The 23,094-nt window shown below is 47.4% G+C and overlaps 1 protein-coding gene across 4 annotated transcripts in view; it reads left to right on the top strand.

Annotated features, from left to right (window-relative positions):
- RIBC1 (RIB43A domain with coiled-coils 1) overlaps positions 1–23,094 on the top strand; it is a 51,170-nt gene that overhangs the window by 10,398 nt on the left and 17,678 nt on the right. For all 4 annotated transcript variants that reach the window (XM_029608011.1, XM_029608008.1, XM_029608009.1 and 1 more), the window contains exons 5-7: positions 21,654–21,772; positions 21,890–22,117; positions 22,684–22,850. In XM_029608011.1, coding sequence (XP_029463871.1) covers positions 21,654–21,772; positions 21,890–22,117; positions 22,684–22,850 — 514 coding nt within the window. The remainder of the gene's footprint in view (positions 1–21,653; positions 21,773–21,889; positions 22,118–22,683; positions 22,851–23,094) is intronic.

Below are 23,094 nucleotides of genomic sequence, written 5' to 3'. Positions count from 1 at the left end.
CTTGGTTCAAACACCCCTCATGCATTTCTTTTGAAAGATGCTATCTTTGCCCTCCCCACTCCAAATCACTTACCAACTTTGAAAAGTGGAAAAGTCCAATGTACCTCCAAGGACTTACCTTCACACAAACTTTGGTAGAGCTAGATCTACCATTCTAAAGTTATGGTATGGACACACACACAAACTGTATGTAACACACAGACATTTTAGGATCTGATAAGCCTCTGTTCAGTTGAACAGAAACTAAAAACAAAATAAGTAATCAGATATTAAATTAATTCAGTTAATGCCTGAAAGCCCTAATAAACATACTGCTAGCATCAGCAGTGAAATAAATCCAGGCAAACAGCTGGCACAAGTCTTTTAGAAGAAGACTGCACAAAACAGCCAGGATGTGACTATTTTACCAAAAAGCAGGTAATCATTAATGGAAGAAAGGCCTGTGCCATGAAATTCCACTACTTAGGTCAGGCAAACAAAAACGCCCTTTGGCATGTACTCTCCAGTTTAAAAATACTAAGAGAAGGGAGTTGAAGGAAAGCCTCTTGAGAGCACTGTACCTACAGCATAATCAACAAGGTGATCTTATAGATAAGCTGGACCGTTGAGGCATGAATATTAAAGCTAATGTTTTAAAGTCAGCTCTGAATAGTACCGGGAGTCAGTGGAGCTCTTGGAGAATGAAACTGATATGGTCTTATTGCTCAAACCGGCAATGATGTGAGCTGCATTGTTCAGGCAGATTTTCAGATGCTGGACAGCCTTTGCAGAGGAACCTAGATATATCTGCATTTCCTAGCGTGTACACAGATGGACTCAGAACCAGTGGGTTTATGCACTCCTGCCAGCAGATGGAGACAGAGCAAGTTGACGTCACAGTATACATAACCCTGTAGTGACCTTAGCCTGCCAGTATTCTCCGTCTCCAACAGATGGTGGACGTGTCTCTCCCTATGGAGATTGCTTTGAGCCTTTTGAAAGGAGAAATTTGAAATTCTAAATTCAGAAAAAGAAAGCCCCGCTCTCCTGCAGTGATACCTAAAGGTCCCTCCCCAAGTTGAAAATTCCTGAGGCAATTTCCGTGGTCCCTCAGAGATGTGCCTTGTTCCGGTAGCTAGGTTTCCCGGCATGGACTTAGCTGCTAGTTCAGCTGAAAGGCAGCGGGTGCAGGAGGCTGAATGTGGTGGTAATGGCAGATGCCCTCTCTCTCCCAGCAGCCAGAGACTGTTTCTGTTCTCAGCCAGTAAGCGCTGAGCTCAGGTAAGGTTTAAAAAAAAAAAAGGAGAAAGTTTTACCTGAATCAGAGTCAGTTAGGGGGATTTCAGGACTTTCTCCGGTCTCCATTCTTAGTGCACCGTGCCAACATTTGTTGCCGCTCCCATTGGGGTTGGGGAACTGGGCAGTCTGGTGGGTTAGGCCCTGCACTTAGGCTTTTTTCTTGCATATCACATGATAAGCTGCAACGGCCATTTTCACACGCTCTTGTGCGTGTTCCCCTGCCCTTTTTAGGCCGTCGGTGTGCACAGTGTCGGCTCTGCGCATGCGTTGTGTGCTCTGTTTTTGGGTTTGCTTTTTACGTGCTTAACTTGGCGCACAGGTTGTGCGTGCGCCTTGCTGCTCTTTCTTCTAGGTGCTTATTTTTTGGGTGCATTTCATTTTTGAGCATGAGCCGTTCCGACACCCATTTACCACAGCAGTGGTGCTGGTAGGCTAGAAGCCTAAGTGTCATTCCTATTTCTGTTGCCTGTCATATTAGAGCTTCTCAGCCTGACCTGGCTTCTAACCAGGAGAATTGTCTTCCTTGGATTTGCTAAGATTCGCTCTTCCAATTCTGATGATGGGTTGGTCACGGCCTTGACTGGGAGAACGCCACATCTTGGTTTTCCCTTGACTGGCTCCTCTGCTGGCGAGGGCAGTTCTGTGGGCCCAACTTCAGTTCCTTCTGGGCTTGGTCTGGACCTGGCTGCTTTTCTTGGGTAAAATTTCTTTCAAGGCTTACAAGCCTTTCTTCAGGCGCAGTCCTCCACTTCCCCCATTTTTGTCCAGTCGGACCCTCAGCCGGTGGCTCCTCCCTCTTCCAGTCCTATGCTTAAGCGCCCTGGTTCCCTGCAGGTGTTCCCAACAGGAATCCGAATGGCACTGAAGATGAGGTTGATCCGGATTCCCTGGAAGATGGGGAAATTCCTCCCGGGCTGGAATCATATCGAACTATGTTGCAGTTCTTTCATAGAGATGAACTGCCGGCCCTGATTTCCCAGACCTTGAAACATCTGGGTGTTCCTGCTTCGGATGCCATGTTAGAGCGGAGGAAGAATCCCATTCTGGTTTCCTTACATAAAGCCCCTTGTTTTTTCCCGGTGATGGATGCAATCTAGGAATTGATTGATCTGGAATGGGATGCCCCGGAGGCAAATTTTAAAGGGGGTCAGACGTTGGAAGGCTGTACTTCCTGGATCTGGCTGTGAGAGAGCGTTTGCATTTTCCCCAAAGTGGATACTTGATTTGTACTGTGTCTAACCGGATGACTATCCCCATAGAGGGAGGAGCGGCCTTGAAGAATGTACATGATAGAAGGATTGAGGCTACTCTTAAGCAAGCCTTTGAGGCAGTGGCGATGAATTTACAGATTGCCTCCTGTTGTGCCCTAGTGGCGAGATCTTGTCTGCTTCTCTCTCAGGAGGTTGATGAGTCTGGAGGGAATTTCAGAGCAGTTATGGAGCCTGCTGCCGCCTTTTTAGCAGACGCAGGCTGTGATTTGCTCCGGACCTTGGCCAGAGGAGTGGTTTCGGTGATAGTGGCCAGGCGTCATCTGAGGTTGCAAAATTGGTCAGCTGACACAGTTTCCAAAGCCAGTCTTACCAAGATGCCCTTTAAAGGTTTGCTCTTGTTTGGTAACGAGTTGGAGAAACTGGCCAGTAAGTGGGGCAAGTCTCTGGTGCCTCGGTTGCCAGAGGATAAGAAAGAGTTACAGCGTCCCTTTGGTATGAGAGGTCGTTTCTAGGGTTCCAGGCATTTTTGTCCCTATAGAGGGATGATTTTTCAGCAGACTTACCTTTTGGTCTCAGTACTTTTTTCTCCGGCAGCCCAAGAGAGGAGTGGGCTCGGGTGGTGGACCTTCCCAAACTTCCCAATGAAGGTTTGCCGATCCATCTTCCGGAACAGGAAATAGGGGGATGTCTCTTTCTATTTTATCGGAGTGGGTTGAGATCACATCGGACCAGTGGGTCCAGGAGGAGATAAGTGAAGGGTATGCACTAGAATTTCACAGTATTCCTTGGGATGTCTTTATGGTGTCCCCTTGCCACTCCCCGCAGAAGAAGCAGGTAGTGGAGTTCATGCTTCAAAGGCTCCTCAGACCGAGGGCTGTGGTTCTGGTGCCCACGTCTCAAGAAAGTATGGGGTGATATTTTATTTATTTTGTTGTGCCCAAGAAGGAGGGTTCCTTTCATCCCATCTTGGATCTCAAGAGGGTAACCATCACTTGAAGGTGACTCATTTTCGAATGAAAACCTTACGCTCTGTAATAATGGCGGTACAGTCGGGAGAATTAGTGACCTACTTGGATCTCTCAGAGGCTTACCTTCATATTCCCATCCAATTGGAACACCAACGCTTTCTATGCTTCGCGGTGTTAGGGCACCATTATCAGTTTCTGCTGCTGCCTTTTGGTCTCTCCATTGCTCCCAGAACATTTTCCAAGATTATGGTGGTGGTAGCAGCGGCCTTGTGAAAAGAAAGAATACCGGTGCACCCGTATTTGGATGTTTGGCTGATTCGGGCCAAGTCTCAGGAAGAGAGCCATCTGGTGACACAGAAGGTCATCTTCTTATTGCAGGAGCACAGATGGGTGGTTATCCTGACCAAGAGCAATCTTCAACCTTCCCAGTTGTTGGAGTATCTGGGGGTCCGGTTCGACACAGGACAGGACAGTTTTCTTACTGGAAGTTCAGATCCAGAGATTGATGAACACCATACACCTGATGGTAAGGTCCTACCTTCAGGTACTTGGTTTGATGGCAGCTACACTGGAAGTGGTGCTGTGGGCAAGGACACATATGCGTCCTCTTCAGCGCTCTCTGCTATCTCGGAACCCACAGTCTCAGGATTATGCGATTTGGCTCCACTTGCTGATGGAAATCTGCTCCCGCTTCCATTGGTGGTTGCAGGAGGATCATCTGAGAAAGGGAGTTCCATTGTCCTCCCCAGCCTGGTGGTACGCACGTCAGATGCGAGACTCCACAGTTAGGAGGCTCACTGTCTAGCGTTAACGGCCCAGGGGCACTGGAATGCCGAAGAGTCCTGCTGGAACATCAATCGCCTGGAGGCCTGGGCAGTACAGCTGGCATGCTTGCAGTTCAGCCACAGGCTGTGGAATCAAGCGGCTCATGTGATGTTGGACAACGCAATGACGGTGGCCTATATCAATCGCCAGGGAGGAACCAAGAGCCAACAAGTGTCACAGGAAATAAACCAGCTGAGGAATGCGTGGAAGATCATCTGCAGATGTCCTCGGCCTCTCACATTGCAGGAAAAGACAATGTAAGAGCAGACTTTCTCAGCAGGGAGAGTCTGGACCCAGGGGAGTGGGTATTGTCAGCCAAGGCATTTCAGCTGATTGTGGAATGTTGGGGCATTCCATTCCTAAATCTGCTGACGACTTCTCAAAATGCGAAGGTTCCTCACTTCTACAGTTGCAGGAGAGATCTGTAGTCCCTGGGAATAGACACTCTTGTACAGATCTGACTGGAAGACATATTGCTTTATGCCTTTCCTCTGTGGCCCTTGCTGGGCAGGATAATTTGAAAGATTGAAGGCCACAGGGGGATAGTAGTCCTGGTGGTGCCAGTCCGTGGTATGTGGATTTGCGATGACTTCTGGTGGAGGCCCCCCTTTCTCTTCTGCCGCACATGGATCTGCTTCAGCAGGGACCAGTTCTTCACAAGAATCCAACTCGATTCTGTTTTATGGTTTGGCCATTGAGAGGGCTCGCCTGTTAAAGCATGGTTTTTCCTCTGTGGTGATTGCCACTTTACTCCGCGCTCACAAGTTCTCCACTTTTGGCTTATGTGCAGGTTTGGAGTGTTTTTGAGGCCTGTGTGAGGAGCAGGGTGTTCTTCCTCGTTCGGTTAAGATCCCTTTCATTCTGGATTTTTTGCAGGATGGATTGAATAAAGGCTTGACCCTTAATTCCTTGAAGTTGCAGGTTGTGGCCCTTGCCTGTTTCAGAGGCTTGGTGAATGGTGTTTCCTTGTTGTCTCATCCTGATGTGGCCCATTTTATAAAGGGAATGAAGCACCTTAGGCCTCCCTTGAGTTTACCCGTTCCATTGTGGAGTCTTAATTTGGTGTTGGACATTTTGGTGAGCCCTACGTTCCAACCACTGCGTAGCTTTTCCTTATGGTTGTTGACGACCGTGTTCCTGGTGGCTATATGTTCTGCGCATCAGATTTCTGAGCTGCAGGCCTTGTCGTGCCTGAATTCCTTGAAGGTGCAGGGGCGGCTATTGCGTGTTATTGGGGGACCATTGAGGGTGCCTCTATTGCTGCTCACAAGTGATAGGAACCCCAGCTGCATGGGCCTGCGACTGGGTCCCCTCACCTGCACCCACCGGAGGCCTGACTCAGCCACCGCTCCTGGTCATAGATGCCACCTGCAGCCTGCCCTTGTGGTGCCCCAAACACTGCCAACTCCAGTCCCTTGTGGTTGTCCTCCTAGGCACGCATGTGCGCCGAGTCACAGGATTTAAAGGGCCAGCAGCGGGAAAGTTCCCCGCGGCCCGGGCTGATGACATCAGGCTTGCTGGGTATTTAAATCCTGCCCCTCTGCTCTCAAATCGCCTCATCAACGGGTCCTGCTCTCCTGAAGAGTGTGAGTTGTCTGCGTCCTTGTTTCCTGTGTTCCTGACTCTGCCTTGCTTTGCTCCTGATCCCCGACTCCAGCGTTCCTACCTTGCTCCTCGTCCCCTGGATTGCCTTCTCAATTCTGACTCCTTACCTGGTACTCGACTCTGCTTGAACTCTGCCTGCCCTGACTCCTTGCCTGGTGCCTCACTTTGCCTGATCGCTGCTAGCCTCTTCACCTGGACTCCTCTAACGCCACCTCTCTTCGCCTACTGGTTCCATGCCTGAGGAGACCCGTGCCTAAGTCCTACCGGCCCTGGTACCCAAGGGATCAACCTGTGGGGAATGAGGGCTGGTATAGGTGAAGCTCCTGTTGAGTCTTCCCCCTCAGTACCACCACACCAATGACGAGGACCTCCAGGAGCCGCCCCCTGGAGGTAGCAACAACCTCATCTTGGCTCAAGGGTCCACTTTTCTAACAACAAGGATGTGAAAGGGGAGAGGGGATCCTTTCCAGGCTTTGGTAATACAGTGATATGTGCTAAATTAGTATGCTCTGGATAATGGCCTTGTTCTATCAAAGCATCGAAGACCTTACTTAAAGGCATTGAAATTTAGTCAATAAGGATCTTGTAGAATTCTGAACTATACCCATCAGGGCCGGGAGCTTTAAATTGTTTGGCCTGATGAATGCCAGCTATAACTTTCTGATTGGTAACAGCTCTGTTCAGCCAAGATAATTGTTCCTCAGTGAATGTTGGGATTCGTAACTTCTCACAAAACAACTGGCATTTAGTTGTGTCCCAGCTATCAGAAGAATACAAGTTGGCATAAAAATTTTTTAAACACTGAAGAATCTCACAAGTAGAATTTATGTGCCCCCCCCCCCCCCCCTCAGTTTTTAGGGCAGTATAGATCAAGTTAGACAGGACTCGTTTTGATCAAGTTAGACAGGAGTTTACCAGCTTTATCACTGTGTTGGTAGAGCTTAAACTAATAATTTAAAATATTTTTAGTGGTACATTAGTATATTAAAGAATTCAGTGCTATTTGCATAGCCATGTAGTTTTCTCTATGCCTAGGGGTATTATCTGAGATTAACTGACATTTCACTTTTCTCAATTGGGCCTCCAATTGCCTGACCTGCTTATCAAGAGCCCACCTCCTATGAGCCACATATGAAATAATTCCACTCCTTAATAAGCTTTCACTGTGCACCAAAATAGACAGGGATCATCAGATTGAGCCCCATTATGGAGCTCAAATTCTCTCCATTTTTGTTGCAAGTATTCTTGGAAAGAGATATCTGTTGCTAAGTAATAGGGAAAACGCCAGCTCTTTAAAAGTTGTTCCCCTGAGCGGAAGGAAATCTGAATCTACACAGGAGCATGATCTGAAATCACTATCCCCTCAATGCCAGAGTCCAGAGTTTGGGAGAATATATCCTGTCCTATCAATAGGTAGTCCAATCTAGAATATGTTGAATGGGCTCTAGATAAGTGTGTAAAATCTCTGTCAGAGGGATGTAGCACCCTCCAGGCATCTACCAAGTGCAATGCCTCTTCCAAAGAGGTTATACTCCTGCCCTGGGGATTCCTGTCTTTGATAGCTGAGTGGGACTTTTTTAAATGTGGATCCCGAACCATGTTAAAATCTTCCCCACCACCAATCCCTGATCCACATAAAGAAATATATAATTGTAAACTCGGTTAAAAAATGTACGATCATAAGTATTCAGGGAAACTTTGATAAAATTAGAAAAATAGTTAGAAAAAACCTGAAAGGAGCAGCTACAAAGGTAAAAAGTGTGCAAGAGGCATGGTTATTGTTAAAAAATATCATCCTAGAAGCAGTCCAGATGTATTCCACACATTAAGAAAGGTGGAAAGAAGGCAAAACGATTACCGGCATGGTTAAAAGGGGATGTAAAAAGCTATTTTAGCCAAAAGATCTTCATTCAAAAATTGGAATAGAATCCAACAGAAGAAAATAGGATAATGCATAAGTGTTGGCAAGTTAAATGTAAGACATTGATAAGACAGGCTAAGAGAGAATTTGAAAAGAAGTTGGACGTAGAGGCAAAAACTCACAGTAAAAACTTAAAAAAAAATATTCGAAACAGAAAGCCTGTGAGGGAGTCAGTTGTACCGTTAGATGATTGAGGGGTTAAAGGGGCACTTAGAGAAGATAAGGCCATCGTGGAAAGATTAAATGATTTCTTTGCTTCGGTGTTTACTAAAGAGGATGTTGGGGAGGTACCCGTACCGGAGAAGGTTTTCATGGGTAATGATTCAGATGGACTGAACCAAATCACGGTGAACCTAGAAGATGTGGTAGGCCTGATTGACAAACTGAAGAGTAGTAAATCACCTGGACTGGATGGTATACACCCCAGAGTTCTGAAGGAACTAAAAAATGAAATTTCAGACCTATTAGTAAAAATGTGTAACCTAATCATTAAAATCATCCATTGTACCTGACGACTGGAGGACAGCTAATGTAACCCCAATATTTAAAAAAGGCTCCAGGGGCGATCCGGGAAACTACAGACCGGTTAGCCTGACTTCAGTGCCAGGAAAATTGGGGACAGTGTTCTAAATATCAAAATCACAGAACATGGTTTAATGGAACAAAGTCAGCATGGCTTTACCCAAGGCAAGTCTTGCCTCACAAATCTGCTTCACTTTTTTGAAGGAGTTAATAAACATGTGGATAAAGGTGAACCGATAGATGTAGTGTACTTGGATTTTCAGAAGGCATTTGACAAAGTCCCTCATGAAAGGCTTCTAGGAAAAGTAAAAAGTCATGGGACAGGTGGCGATGTCCTTTCGTGGATTACAAACCTGCTAAAAGATAGGAAACAGAGTAGGATTAAATGGACAATTTTCTTAGTGGAAGTGAGTGGGCAGTGGAGTGCCTCAGGGATCTGTATTGGGATCCTTACTTTTCAATATATTTATAAATGATCTGGAAAGAAATACAACGAGTGAGGTAATCAGATCTGCAGATGATACAAAATTGTTCAGAGTAGTTAAATCACAAGCAGATTGTGATACATTGCAGGAAGACCATGTGAGACTGGAAAATTGGGCATCGAAATGGCAGATGAAATTTAATGTGGATAAATGCAAGGTGATGCATATAGGGAAAAATAACCCATGCTATAGTTACACAATGTTAGGTTCCATATTAGGTGCTACCACCCAAGAAAGAGATCTAGGCATCATAGTGGATAACACATTGAAATTGTCAGTTCAGTGTGCTGCGGCAGTCAAAAAAGCAAACAGAATGTTGGGAATTATTATAAAGAGAATGGTGAATAACATGGAAAATTTCATAATGGCTGTGTATCGCTCCATGGTGAGACTGCACCTTGAATACTGTGTACATTCTGGTCGCCGCACATCAAAAAAGATATAGTTGCGATGGAGAAGGTACAGAGAAGGGCGATCAGAATGATAAGGGGAATGGAACAGCTCCCCTATGAGGAAAGACTAAAGAGGTTAGGACTTTTCAGCTTGAGAAGAGACGGCTGAGGGGGGATATGATAGAGGTATTTAAAATCATGAGAGGTCTAGAACAGGTAGATGTGAATCGGTTATTTACTCTTTCAGATAATAGAAAGACTAGGGGGCACTCCATGAAGTTAGCATATGGCACATTTAAAACTAATCGGAGAAAGTTCTTTTTCACTTAACGCACAATTAAACTCTGGAAGTTGTTGCCAGAGGATGTGGTTAGTGCAGTTAGTATAGCTGTGTTTAAAAAAAGGATTGGATAAGTTCTTGGAGGAGAAGTCCTTTACCTGCTATTAATCAAGTTGACTTAGGGGTAGATTTTCAAACTATGCGAATAGGCCTACTTTTGCTGGCGCATCAGGCGCAAGCAAAAGTACGCTGGATTTTAGTAGATACGCGCGGAGCCGCACGTATCCACTAAAATCCTGGATCGGCGCGCGCAAGGCTATTAATTCTGTATAGCCGGCGCGCGCCAAGCCGCGCAGCCTACCCCCGTTCCCTCCAAGGCCGCTCCGAAATCGGAGCGGCCTCGGAGGGAACTTCCTTTTGCCCTCCCCTCACCTTCCCCTCACCTTCCCCTCCCTTCCCCTACCTAACCCACCCACCCGGCCCTGTCTAAGCCCCCCCTTACCTTTGTCGGGGAATTTACGCCTCCCGGGCCTCCTGCGCGCCGGGACGCGACCTAGGGGCGGGTCCGGAGGGTGCGGCCACGCCCCCAGGCCACCCCGGGCTGTAACCACGCCTCCGGGTCCGCCCCCGAAACGCTCCCGGCACGCCCCCTAAACGCCGCGCGGTTCGGGCCCGCCCCCGACACGCCCCCCTCTGAGAACCCCGGGACTTACGCGAGTCCCGGCGTCTGCGCGCGCCGGTGAGCCTATGTAAAATAGGCTCACCGGCGCGCAGGGCCCTGCTCGCCTAAATCCGCCCGGATTTGGGCGGATTTAGGCGAGCAGGGCTCTTAAAATCCGCCCCTTAGAAAATAGCCACTGCTATTACTAGCAACAGTAACATGGAATAGACTTAGTTTTTGGGTTCTTGCCAGGTTCTTATGGCCTGGATTGGCCACTATTGGAAACAGGATGCTGGGCTTGATGGACCCTTGGTCTTAACCCAGTATGGCATGTTCTTATGTTCTTATGCATCCCTATTGCTTGGGGCGGAACATCAAGAACGGATGCAACTTCGTATCAATTTAAATTTGTCCACTTCTGTTTTTCATTTTTTACCACTAGTAGGCAATGCGATGTTTCCTCCAGGCACTGACAGTGTGCTATTTAGAGGCAAAACAATGGGAAATCCACAATTGTTAATTGATTTTATTGATAAAGAAAAACAAAAAATACATAACCTGGATTATATTCAGAAACATCTGGGTTTTACCAATAAAGATTACTTATAATATTTTCAAGTTACTGATTACATAAAGAGTATTTTCAGGTAAGAAGATTTGCCAATTACCTCCCCAGCTTTTAACGTACAAATGAGGCTGTTCTGCAAACATAAACATTCCCTCTCACATATTTACAAATTTCTTCATGAACTAGACACTCATGTGGTCTTTTCTACACTGGCAAAAGGGATTTACAAATTGATCTGGATGTTGATCAGTTAAAACCTTGCATTCCCTGTATGTACCGGATCAGTCCAGACTCCTGGGTTTTGCCTCCGCACCAGCAGGTGGAGACAGAGCCAAACTTATCAGGCTCCGCATATATACCAGGGTACACCCACAGCCTGTCAGTATATCTCTGTATCCAGCAGGTGCTTAACCCACAGTCTCTACTGATCTAGATTGGTTTGTTAGTTAGGAGAGGAAGGGATTTGGTAGCTAAGTTGTTTATTCCTTCTATCCTGTTTAGTAAAGTTAAAAAAAAAGTGAAGATATTTTTTCTTCAGCACAGGTGTTACTTGGACGGGTCTGAGCCTCCCAGGGGGTTGCCAGGTCCCGAGGGAACCATCCCCCCTGGTTGCCAGGCGGCTGTGGCTTAGGGTTGAGGACCCTGTAGGTGAGAACCGGCCCAGCAGGGGTGATACTGGGGAGCCCGGCTCCCCAGTATCACCCCTGCTGGGCCGGTTCTCACCTACAGGGTCCTCAACCCTAAGCCACAGCCGCCTGGCTGTGGCTTAGGGTTGAGGACCCTGTAGGTGTTGCTGGTAGGGGTTGCTGAAACAACCCCTACCAGGCCGTTTCAGCACTCGCTGAGGGACAGAGTCGCTTAAAAAAAAAAAAGAGAGGTAAGCAGGTTTCCTTTGCTTTTTGCGGCGGTGGTCCGACAGCGTTTTATTTCTTCTCTTCGGGGCCGGGCTTCATTCCGACGGACATTTTTGGTTGCTTTTCGCGTTCTCTAGCGAGGCAGCGCAGGCCGACCCGCGATGCCACGTGGTGTGGCCTGCGGGTCGGCGCGCGCACGGCTGTCAGGGATGGGCTTTGTTCCGCCTGCATCCCTGGCGACGAGGGACCCTCTGGAGCCGCGCGGGGGGTGGTAGTGAAGCGGGGCGCCATGGCCGTCGCGGTCGGGTCTTCTTCCGTGCCTCCCCCCAAGTCAGTGCAACCAAGCGCGGCAAGAGCCGCCATTTTGGTGCCGGGCCCATTATCGATCCCGATCGCGGCGGTGCCATCGGGGGGGGGGGGGCCGAAATTTGCCGCACCCCCGTCCCCTCAGCGGTCCCTCCCGCGACCGGCCTCACCTGTGGGACCCTTGGGGAACGGAGCAGGGGACGTCACTGGTTCAGATTCGGACATCTCCTGCTCCTCTTTTTCTTCAGAGTTTATTTTGGCCATGCACAGGGCCTTTAAGGCCCGTAAGACACACAAATGATCCTCAGCATCAGCAGGTGGACCCGAGGGGCCACACACAGCGAATAAGGTACGCCCTCGGCGGGGGGCTCCGACCGAAGCACTGCAGGCGAAGAGGTCCTTGAGGGTCCTTCCCCCACAGGAGGATCCGGATACCTCAGAGGATACATCAGACCAGGAGGACTTGGAGGGTCCGTCCCCACGCCCGAGGGGGGTAGAGGGAGACGGGAACCCGTCGTCAGGTTCCAAGCGACAGAGTCAGGCTTCCGAGGGCAACGATCCCAGGGTCATCCGGCTATTCCGTAGGGACGAACTGGAACCCCCTCCTTCCCGCTTTACCCATTACCGGAGGATGCCTTGGAAGTCCTGCGGGTTCCTAAGGTGGACGCAGCTGCGTCAGCGGTCACGAAGCGCACTACCATCCCAGTCACGGGTACCACGGCTCTGAGGGACCTCCAGGATCGGAAGTTGGAGATTCAATTGAAGTCAAGGGAGCTGAAGAAGTTGGATGTCCATAGATCTCTACTACGGTACTTGGAGGTGACTAATGACTTTCGATTATCGGATCACCTTTTTGTGCTTTGTCAGGACCCAAAAAGGGGTAATATGGCCTCCAAGACCACCATATCTCACTGGTTGAAGGAGACCATAGGTTCCTCATATTTACTCTGTGGTAAACCTGTCCCGCAGGGTCTCAAGGCCCATTCGACGCGTTCCCAGGCAGCTTCCTGGGCGGAGTGTATGCAGATTTCTCCACAGGAGATCTGCAGGGCTGCAACTTGGAAATCCTTGCATACTTTTGCGCGTCATTATCGTCTGGATGTCCATGGCTCACGGGAAGGCAATTTTGGAGCAGGTGTTTTAAGAGCGGGCCTCTCCGGATCCCATCCCAAGTAATCTCAGCTCTGGTACATCCCAGGAGTCTGGACTGATCCGGTACATACAGGGAAAAGAAAATTAGGTCTTACCTCCTTTAATGTTCGTTCCTGTAGTACCAAGGATCAGTCCAGAGTCCCGCCCTCAATATTTTCTCAGTTTTGGAGAGTCCACTGGGTTTGTTAATTGCGAGGATATTGGGGGATTTCTTTACACAGATCAGTTGCTATATGTTTGGTTCTCTTTTGGTGCAGAGCCCTCGTTGGGGTCAGTGAGCCCAGGGTTCTCCGGTTTATCTCCCGGGGGTTTTTTTTTTAGTTAGTGTTCAGTTCAGGGTTTTTTCTGCTTTGACATTATGTTATACTGACAGGCTGTGGGTGCACCCTGGTATATATGCGGAGCCTGACAAGCTTGGCTCTGTCTCCACCTGCTGGTGCAGAGGCAAAACCCGGGAGTCTGGACTGATCCTTGGTACTACAGGAACGAAAATTATCGGAGGTAAGACCTAATTTTCTTATGCTCTCATCCTGAAATTGACAGAGAATGTTATACTTCGTGCAGTACAGTTACAAATTTTTCACAGAACAGTTATAAGGGCCAAACATATGCAAACTACAACAGATCATTGTAAGATATGCTTGGTGTCATCAGCCACTTTGATACACTGCTGATGGGAGTGTCCAAAAATTTCTAATTTTTGGAAAGAGGTTTCAGAAGCATTAACTAATATGTTGCAACAGTTGTTATCTTTGGACAATGCTTTTGCCCTCTTGGGTCATCATGCAAAGACCATCATTGCTGTCTGCTTACAAATTTTTTTTTGTTGAAAGCATGTCTATTTGTGAAATGATCCTTCTCTTTTTTTTGGAAATATGTTTATTGTGAAGCATAAGTTGAACAAGTACAAAAGGATTAAAGAACAGCACATCTGTAAAGAGCCACAGATTAAACAGTGATACCACAAGACATGATTACAATGCCCATAGTCTAGTACAGTAAACACCAGAGTCCTGCTGGGTATAGGAATTACGTGCCAGAAAAATGTCGGAAAAGACTTCACTTTTTGTGGTTTCAGAACTTAGTCCCCTACCCCATCCCCCCAATCCCTCCCCCCCCTTTCTTCCCCTGCCTGTGATACAAGAGATGCAACAGATGTAACAGTGCGAATAGTACTAATAGTACAAAGAGTATAAAAAACCAAATCGGTGTAAACATAGCAAATCGGTGTAAACATAGCAAACAGGTATAAACAGAGATAAACAGTGCATGTGACTCAAGTAGGCTACGGGCGATCAAGCATCTAGGTTATACAGTTGTTCGGGGAACATGTTGACAACGTCCAAGTTTAGTAATTGGAGTTTAGGGTTTGAATGTAAAAAGTAGTGGTTAAAAGTATGTGTATGCAGCCTGCTACTTATTCATTCACGGAATGGTGAGGGGTCCCCAACTATTTCAGTGTGGATGTTAGGTAAAAGCAATATTGCTAAATCCTGTGTTCGTGCATATGCTTCTCCAACCGGGGTGAAAGATAACTGCACTATTGGTTGGTTTAAATCAAAAGCATTTGAATCAGGTCAAACAGGGTAGTCACCCTGTAGTCGGGCATAAGTAGGCAAGAAACGGTCCCCAAATCCGTTGCATAAGTTCTCTGTTCTTGACGGTGGACTTTGCTGCTATTAAGTACTCGTGTGAGCTGAGGGTTAACAATCGTTTAAACCAATGGTCAATATGCGGTGCCCGGTCTGCCATCCATTCGGAGAGAATAACTTTCTTTCCAACAAGCGCTGCTCTGGATAGAAAAGCTGCCATGTTGTCATTAGCCAACGTCAAATAGCCAACCCTCTGGTGAGAACGGAAGAGTACAGTTCCATAACTGCTCACAGAACAACAGAATATCTCTCCAAAAAGTGTGAACTTTTGGGCAGTCCCAGAAACAGTGAGAGTAGGACCCAAGTTGAGAGACGCACTTGATACAGTTCGGAGACGCACAAAGTTTAAATTTGTAGGCAGAGGTCGGAGGAATATAGCCCCTCCACAGGAATTTATACTGAGTCTCTCGTAAGTCTTCGTTGGTAGTAGTGGACCGAATTCTCTTAAAAGTAGATTTGAAATCGGGAAGAGAGAGATTGAAGGCTGGCCAAACCTTCCATGAGAGGTAGAGTGTGACTAGAACGCCATCGTCCGGAGCTGTCTGTAGTTCACGGTAAAAGCGAGAGATGCTTGGGCCTTTTCTCGTACCCGCTGTCATAAGAGTGGGCAGGTCTTTCCGCTGAAACCAACACTCAAGATCTTCACCTAGGGTACTCAGGAAATGACGGAGTTGCAAAAACGCAAAAAATTCAGACGAGGGGATCTTGTATGTGTTCTGTAATTCTTGAAAGCTGAAACTAGTCCCCGTGTCTTTATTCGCAAGTTGGTATAAGTATCGGAGACCTTTCTCCCGCCATTTGGAAAAAATTGAAAGCCCCTGACCCGGGGGAAACTGAGCATTATGAGCAATACTTAGTAGGGGTGTAGTGGTGAACTTGAACCCCGACTTCTTACAAACATACTTCCAAGTAGTCCGGCACGTTTGGATGAGGAGATGCGACCTTAAATGTGGCGGAATAGCCCGAGATGGCGCATGTAGTAAACCATTCAATGAAGCCACTCCAAACCATTCCAAGAGGTATGAACCCGGTGTGAAAAACTGTGTCTCAAAAAGCCAGTCTTGAAGAAAGCGGAGATTACATGCAATATTGTAGCGGAAAAGGTTAGGGCACCCTAGCCCACCTTCATGTTCTGTCAATTGTAGTGTGCGCAACGATATTCTTGCTTTCTTTCCTCCCCAGAGAAATCTGGATAAAGCTTTGTTAATAACTTGAATATCTTGGAACTGGAGCCAAAGTGGGAGCATTTGAAGTATATACATCCATTTTGGTAGAAGCACCATTTGGTATAAATGGATACGGCCTCTCAATGACAGAGGGAGGAAAGACCATTTGGTTAATGTGTCCAGCGTCTGTTGTACCTTAGGTTTCACATTTCGTCGGTATATAGCGTTCAAATCCGATGGTATAATAACTCCCAAATATTTCAATTTGTCCTCCGCCCATCGTAAGGGGAACGAGTCCAGCCATTGCTGTCGGACCAAGTGACAGATGTCTAAAGCTTCAGACTTTTCCTTGTTTATCTTCAGGCCCGCAAAGGCTCCGAACTGTGATTGGATATCTAGAAGAGTTGGAAGAGATACCTTGGGCTGGGCCAGAAACACCAACACGTCATCTGCGAAGGCCGCGACTTTAAAGCCCTTCTGACCTCTTCGAAATCCGTGGATATTTGGATGTTTGTGTATCTTTCGCAGTAAGGGATCTATGGACAGAATATACAAAAGCGGGGATAGAGGGCATCCCTGTCGGACCCCTCTCTGCAGAAAAAATTGCTCCGATTTTTGGCTGTTGACCAAAATTCTGGAGGAGGGTTGACGGTATAAAAGAGCAATATAATCTAAGAAAGCTCCTGAGAATCCATACTTCTGTAGAACGGAGAACATATACGACCAGGATACTCTGTCGAAGGCTTTCTCCGAATCGAAGCCAATGACCAGTGAAGGAATGCGCTCCTGCTGGGAGAATTGCATCGCCGTGAGCAATTTAATGATATGGCTAGTGGCCCTTCTTCCTTGAACAAAGCCAACCTGATGTTCAGAGATTAGCGAAGGGAGTAACGCATTTAATCTGTCGGCCAACACCTTTGCAAGGATTTTGAGATCGCTGTTCAGGAGGGATATTGGCCGGTAAGATGCTGGGAAGCAAGGGTCTTTTCCCTCTTTTGGGAGAACTGTTATAGTCGCACTATTAAATTCCACTGGAAAGGCATGTTGCTCCAGCCCAGCTCGGTAATATTCAGTTAGGGGAGTTGTAATGAGATCCTGTAAGATTTTATAAAAGTCGTAAGAATAGCCATCAGGGCCCGGTGCTTTTCCTTTAGCCACCCCTCTAATAACGCGAAGAACTTCCTGGGCTTGGATAGGTTTATTCAAAAAGTCTTGTTGCAACCGCGATAGACAGGGGAGGTCAATATCCGAGAAGAACTCCTGTTCCTGGTTCGGAGCTGGTGCCAGATCGTCGGCGTATAGGGTCTCGTAAAAGCGTCGAAAAATTTCTCCCATCTCAACCGTATTAGTAACCACGGTTCCTGAGCTGGACTGCATTTTATGAATGAACGAACGTTTTCGTGCTCCCCGCACTAGGTTTGCTAGAGGTCCTCCTATCTTGTTCCCAAATCTGAAAAAATTATGATTTGCAGCCTGTAATTCTCTGTAAGATCTGTTAGGGTGCTAGGGTGCTGAAGTATTGTTTCTTGTTTTCATCGGAGGGGGCAGATCGCCATTGCACCTTATAGGTCTTCGGCTGCGCTTCGGGTTTCAAAATTGCAGCATCCACTCGTTTGGTTTTGGCACTGAGGTAGGCGATTATATCCCCTCGAAGAACAGCTTTTCCAGCTTCCCAGAAGAGATGCGGGGTGATCTGGTGTTGGTCGTTGTGCGTTTGGTAGTCCCTCCACTTATCTTTTAAGTAGGCTTGAAACTCTAGGTCCGAAGCTAATCCCATGGGGAACCTCCAGGACCGAGCGCCGGTACTTCTAGCTCCCAATCGAAGGATCAAGGATACCGGTGCATGGTCGGAAATTACAGGAACTTCAATGGCAGCTGCTTGCGTGTTGGAAAAAAGTTGCCTCTTAATGAGAATATAGTCAATACGAGACATAGATCCGTGCGGGGGAGAGAAAAAGGTATAGTCTCTTTCGGAAGGGTGCAATGTTCTCCACACATCGATGAGGTCGAGGTTGCGGCATAGAAATTCCACTCCGTTAGGCGTCCGGGATCTGGGAGATAAGCCTGGAGGACATTTATCCACCGTTGGATCAGAAGTGCAGTTGAAATCACCGACCACAATTAGGAGACCTTCTAAATGGGTTAGAATTATGCTGAGCATCGACCTAAAAAACTCTGTAGGGTTAGTGCTAGGTACATAGATGTTACATATCGTTACTTTTACCCCTTTCCAACACCCTTTAACTAGTACGTACCATCCATTGTCATCTGCTACAGACTGTGTGACACTGAAATCCGAGGATTTATGAATGAGGATGGCTACACCCGCTTTGCGGTCCTGCGCCGGTGCAAAAATACATTCACCCACCCAATCTTTTTTCAGTTTTAGGCTTTCTCCGGAACTTAAATGGGTTTCTTGTAGACAAGCTATTTCTGTTCCCAACTTTTTAAAATTATTCAAAATCTTTTTACGTTTGATAGGGGTTCCGAGCCCATGAACGTTTCAGGATACCAGTTTATTCATGATACCCCTGCGTCGTGGGTCCTGCGATAAACGTTGTGTGCTCTAAAGCTCTGGAGGGAGGTGCCCAGCCCCCACCTTCCCCCAGGTTCCCAAATGCTTGATCTCCCCTGAAAACACCGAAAGCCCCAACCTTTTACCCCTGTTTGAGCCACCTGTTGTACATCCCCGATAAACAAAACCCTACTCCCGCCCCCACCCTTTTTCCCCTTCCCCCCCCCCACCCTTCCCCCCCTCAAGATCCCCCACGACCCCAAACTCAACATAGTCCTTCTGCCGCTACTGCTAGCGGTAGACCTGGGATCAGTGTCTGGATGTACGAGCTCCCCGCCGTACACAAATAACACCCCTGTGATCCTGGGAATATGCGGCCGCTTTGATTCCCAAAAGTTGCCGGGTGTCCTTCTGCCCACATTTAAGCAGGTACGTCAGGTCTCCTTTGGGCACGCGGCAGAAGAAAAAAGAAAACAAAAACACAACATCAGGGAAACAGCGTCAATTTTAGCGTTTAGATTAAACTAATAGAGTCTCCATCCTCTGGAAGTGCTAGGCCCACTCCGGTTGGACTAGCGTGGCATCCCCGAGAGTAGTCCAAGACTATACAGCAGTAGTCCACAAACTAACCCTCAAACGGTGCTTGGTTGCAGAAAGCTTTTGGCCTCTTCTGGAGATTGAAAGGTGTGCACCTTACCCGCTTTCCATATTTTTAAAATCGCAGGGTATTGAAGAGCGAATCTTATATCAGATGCCACTAGCTGGGAGCATATTGCTGAGTACTGCCGCCGTAGCTGAGACACACAAACTGAATAGTCTTGCGTGAGCCGAATCGAGACGTTATTGTATGAAAGGCCCTTAAGTTGCCGTGAGGCAGACCAGATTTTCTGTTTGTGGGCATAGTTCAATATTTTAGCAATAGCTATCCGTGGTCGCGTGTCATTATCTCGTTTGGGGCCGACCCTGTGAGCCCTTTCCACCACTAGAGTCCCTTTCAGCTCTGGAAGCCCCACTGCGTCAGGAAGCCATGACTCCAAGAAGTCTGCTAGGCCCTTATCATCAACTCCCTCGGGTAAACCGAGAAAACGGAGATTAGCCCTCCGAGACCTATTTTCAAGGTCGTCAATCTTCTCCTGGTATTCTTTAATAATGGCATCATGTGTTTTTATTTTTTGTGCCGCCGCGGCCATTTCGTCTTCTACAGCGCTTACCCTTGTCTCCACGTGATCTAGACGGGGCCCCAGGACCGTTAGCGCCTCACTTACTCCGGTTAGTTTTTCATGGATGCCGGCAAGTTTTTCGTCGAGAGCCGCCGCTATCACATCTCGCAACGTGTCCACAGTGAGCGCACCGGGTAAGGCCTGATCGGACTCGCCGTTCTCTGTTTCCGCCGCCATCTTGCTCACCCCCGATTTCCCCTTGTCCTTCTCTTTTTCTTTTCGGACGCTTTTGGAGGCCATGGGTTGCGGCGATTTTTTCATATACTGGACAATAGACATGTGCCAGTATCCCAGCCTCGCAATAAAGTCTTAAGAAGCCGGAACGGTGATCAAAGCCGATAAATAGCAAGCGGGGAGCTCGGAGCTGAAGCGAAACGCGTCCTCCTCAGCACATCACCCCACGTGACCCGATCCTTCTCTTTTTAACATGGAACTTTGGTCACCGTACTTGCTGAAAATGACGACCCTGGAATATCATAATGATATTTGATGGGCGACTGTCCTACAAGTTAGTAGGAAAGGTTTATCTGTTTGCAGAGGACACTGAGATCTATTTTAGAGTGGACATCATTTAGGGAGTAAATAGAAAGCGATTAATCCAAGAAAGCTCAAGGAGTGATCAAGTGCTTGCTAGCTAAGTTTCAGTGCAAAAAAGTGCCGACTAATGCATTTGGGATACAGAAATCTGAGGGAGCAGAAGGTGGCAATGGATGAAATACTGATGTGTGCCAAGCAAGAAAGAGATCGTAGCGTGACCATTTTTGATGATCTCAAGGTAGCAAAACTATATGACAAGGCAGTGGTCAGAGCCAGAGGAATGCTAAGGGTCATAATGAGAGGCATAACCGGAAAAACAGAGGCAATAATATCATTGTACAGATTGCTGGTAAGACCTCATCTGGGATATTATGTTCAGTTCTGAAAGGATGTAGACAGAGTAATAGCAGTCCCGAGCAGTGCTAACAAAATTGTGCAGGGTCTGTATCAAAAGCCATATGAAATAAGACTTAAGGACCTAAATATATATACTCCAGGGGAAAGAAGGGTGAGTTGAATTGTAAGAGAGACATTCAAATACCTCAAAAGTATAAATAATGCACAAGAAACAAGAGGGTAGATTCAGGACTAAATATTTCTTCATGGTAAGAGTAGTGAAGGCAAAACAAAGTAACAGAGTTCAAGAGGAAATGGGATGAGCATAGAAGCAAATTAGACAGACTAGGTGAGCCATATCATCCTTATTTGCTGTCATATTATATGTTTCTGTGTGGTGTCCCTGGACAGATGGCAGGCTCCAAGCATGGGAGCCTCTGCTTTACTTAGACGGTTCAGGGCTTAGCAGCACAATCTCTTGCTGTGCTGTTTAGACTGTTAACAGATTGACTTCACTTCAGAAACCCAAGGGCTAGGTAAAGAAGGAAAAAGCACAGAACTAAGCTAAAGAGAGTAGATAGAAACACTTCTCTCTTCTGGAGAGTCCAAGAGTTAACTTGTATAAAGAGAACCAGGCAAGTCCAGTTGCATGATGAAGCCAAAAAATCAGCACCAGCCCAGGTCTCTCTCTTTATTTCTTCCCTGCAGGTACACCTACAATACTGTACCTTATTCCACACACACGCACTCACTCTCTCTCTCTCTTATATACATGCAAGAGCATATACAGGGCAATTTTCCTGGGGGAAAGGGATTTTTAAAATTGTCCACCCTCCCCACAGGTAAAAATACTAAAGTTAACAACATAAATACTTGTACCCGCATTGAGTGGAAACTTTCCTGGGGCAGAGATAGGATGGGCAATTCAACAATGCACATAGTTTTACATTTTCAATACTAATGAATTTTTTGAAGGGAAGAAAGCTTCCGCAGAAAAAGCAGGTGTAAATCTCTGCAGGAACTTTTTCAAAGGGAAAGTACGCACATAAATTTCCCTTTGAGAACGGGTGCAAAGTCCTTGGGGAAGAGTACACACTGATTTTACAGCTACCCACAAACCTTTGAAAATGGAGTAGATCCACCTACATATATACACACAGTCTCGGGAATATCTTCCTTCTGGAGTGTTCTTTCCTTAGATAATCTGTATGACAAGAAGATGGTGGAACTGGATGAGAGAGCCATACTCTTGGACAGGATGGAGAATGAATGCAGAAAAGCTGTGCGAATGGCCACAGACAACTTCAACTCAGCCCAGGTAATAACAACATACCCACCCCTCCTTCAATATTTTGCCTTAGGCACCATGTAGTAGCACAAAATGCTACATCCTCCTCCCTCTGTGGTTCTCTCTCTCGCTGTCTCTCATGTGCAGGCTGCCGATTTGGTGAGGCAGAGGCAGTTAGAGAAGGAGAAGGATAATGACGATAGCTTTGCTGAAATCCACAACCATCTGACAGGTGACATCCTGACCGAGAACCCTGCGGCAGCCACCAGCTACTTCCAACAGCATCGTGTGATAACAGATCGCTGGAAAGGCATGAGCCCTGAGCAGCTGCAGGACATCCGGAGAACACAACAACAGCAGCAGCAGGAGAAACAGGTAAAATCCTTCCTCTCTGCCTTGAGAATGAGCCACAATGGCAGGGAAGAAAACTGAATGAGGAAAGTGAGAACAGAATGTTAACTTGGTCAGGGAGAGTAGAAGATTCATTAGCTGGAAAGATCCTTACATGCAGGCCGATTCAGTAAACTGCACGGGAGAGCCAGCACTCCGAGGCGAGCGCCCGCTCTCCCAATGCGCGCCCAGGCCACTCTCCTGGGCACGCAATTCAGTATGCAAATGAGGTCCCGCGCTAATAAGGAGGCGCTAGGGACACTAGCGCATCCCTAGGGCCTCCTTATTGGCGGTATTATTACCCCTTATTATATAAGGGGTAGTAATAGCGCGTCAAAAACGCAATTCCAAACGGGGCCTAACTGTGCGCTCGGCCTGAGTGCACCGTACTGAATCGGCCTGATAGGAAGGTCTTCACAGTTGAAGGTGATATGAAAGGAGCCCCCTGTCTCTTTGCCTAATCCCAGCCGTTAGCAGAAGGGCATTTTACACAGGACAAGGAGAGTGAACGTAGCCCCTAACCCTGAAAGTGATGTCTTCCCTGTCTCCAGCGGCTGAGAGAGGAGGAGCGGCAGCGGGATATGGAATGGGAGACGCAAAGAAGGCTTATGGCCCGAGCTGCAATGGTGCTGGAAGAGCAGGAAAAGGACCTGAACAAACAGTTGAGGCAGAACATGGACGTGTACAACCAACAGCTGTCCAGGGAGCAGAAAGCACAGTGAGTACCAATGGGAGAGACAGGCAGGGAGCAGAATGAGTGCCACAGAAAGGGACATACAAGCAGCAGAGTGAGTACCACAGGAGAAATGAACAAACATCCCCTGGACATAGGAAGCACAGTGAGAACCATGGGAGGGATGTGCACAGAGCAGAATCAATAATAAAGTACCCATTCAGGCCAATGCAATAAAACCTGCGGGAGAGCCGGCGCTCCAAGGCCAGCACCCGCTCTCCCGATGCGC

The sequence above is a fragment of the Rhinatrema bivittatum genome, chromosome 1 (assembly GCF_901001135.1).
Source record: "Rhinatrema bivittatum chromosome 1, aRhiBiv1.1, whole genome shotgun sequence".
NCBI classification, from domain to species: domain Eukaryota; kingdom Metazoa; phylum Chordata; class Amphibia; order Gymnophiona; family Rhinatrematidae; genus Rhinatrema; species Rhinatrema bivittatum.
Note: the sequence above shows the minus strand (reverse complement) of the source record. Positions and strands in the feature narration are given on the sequence as shown.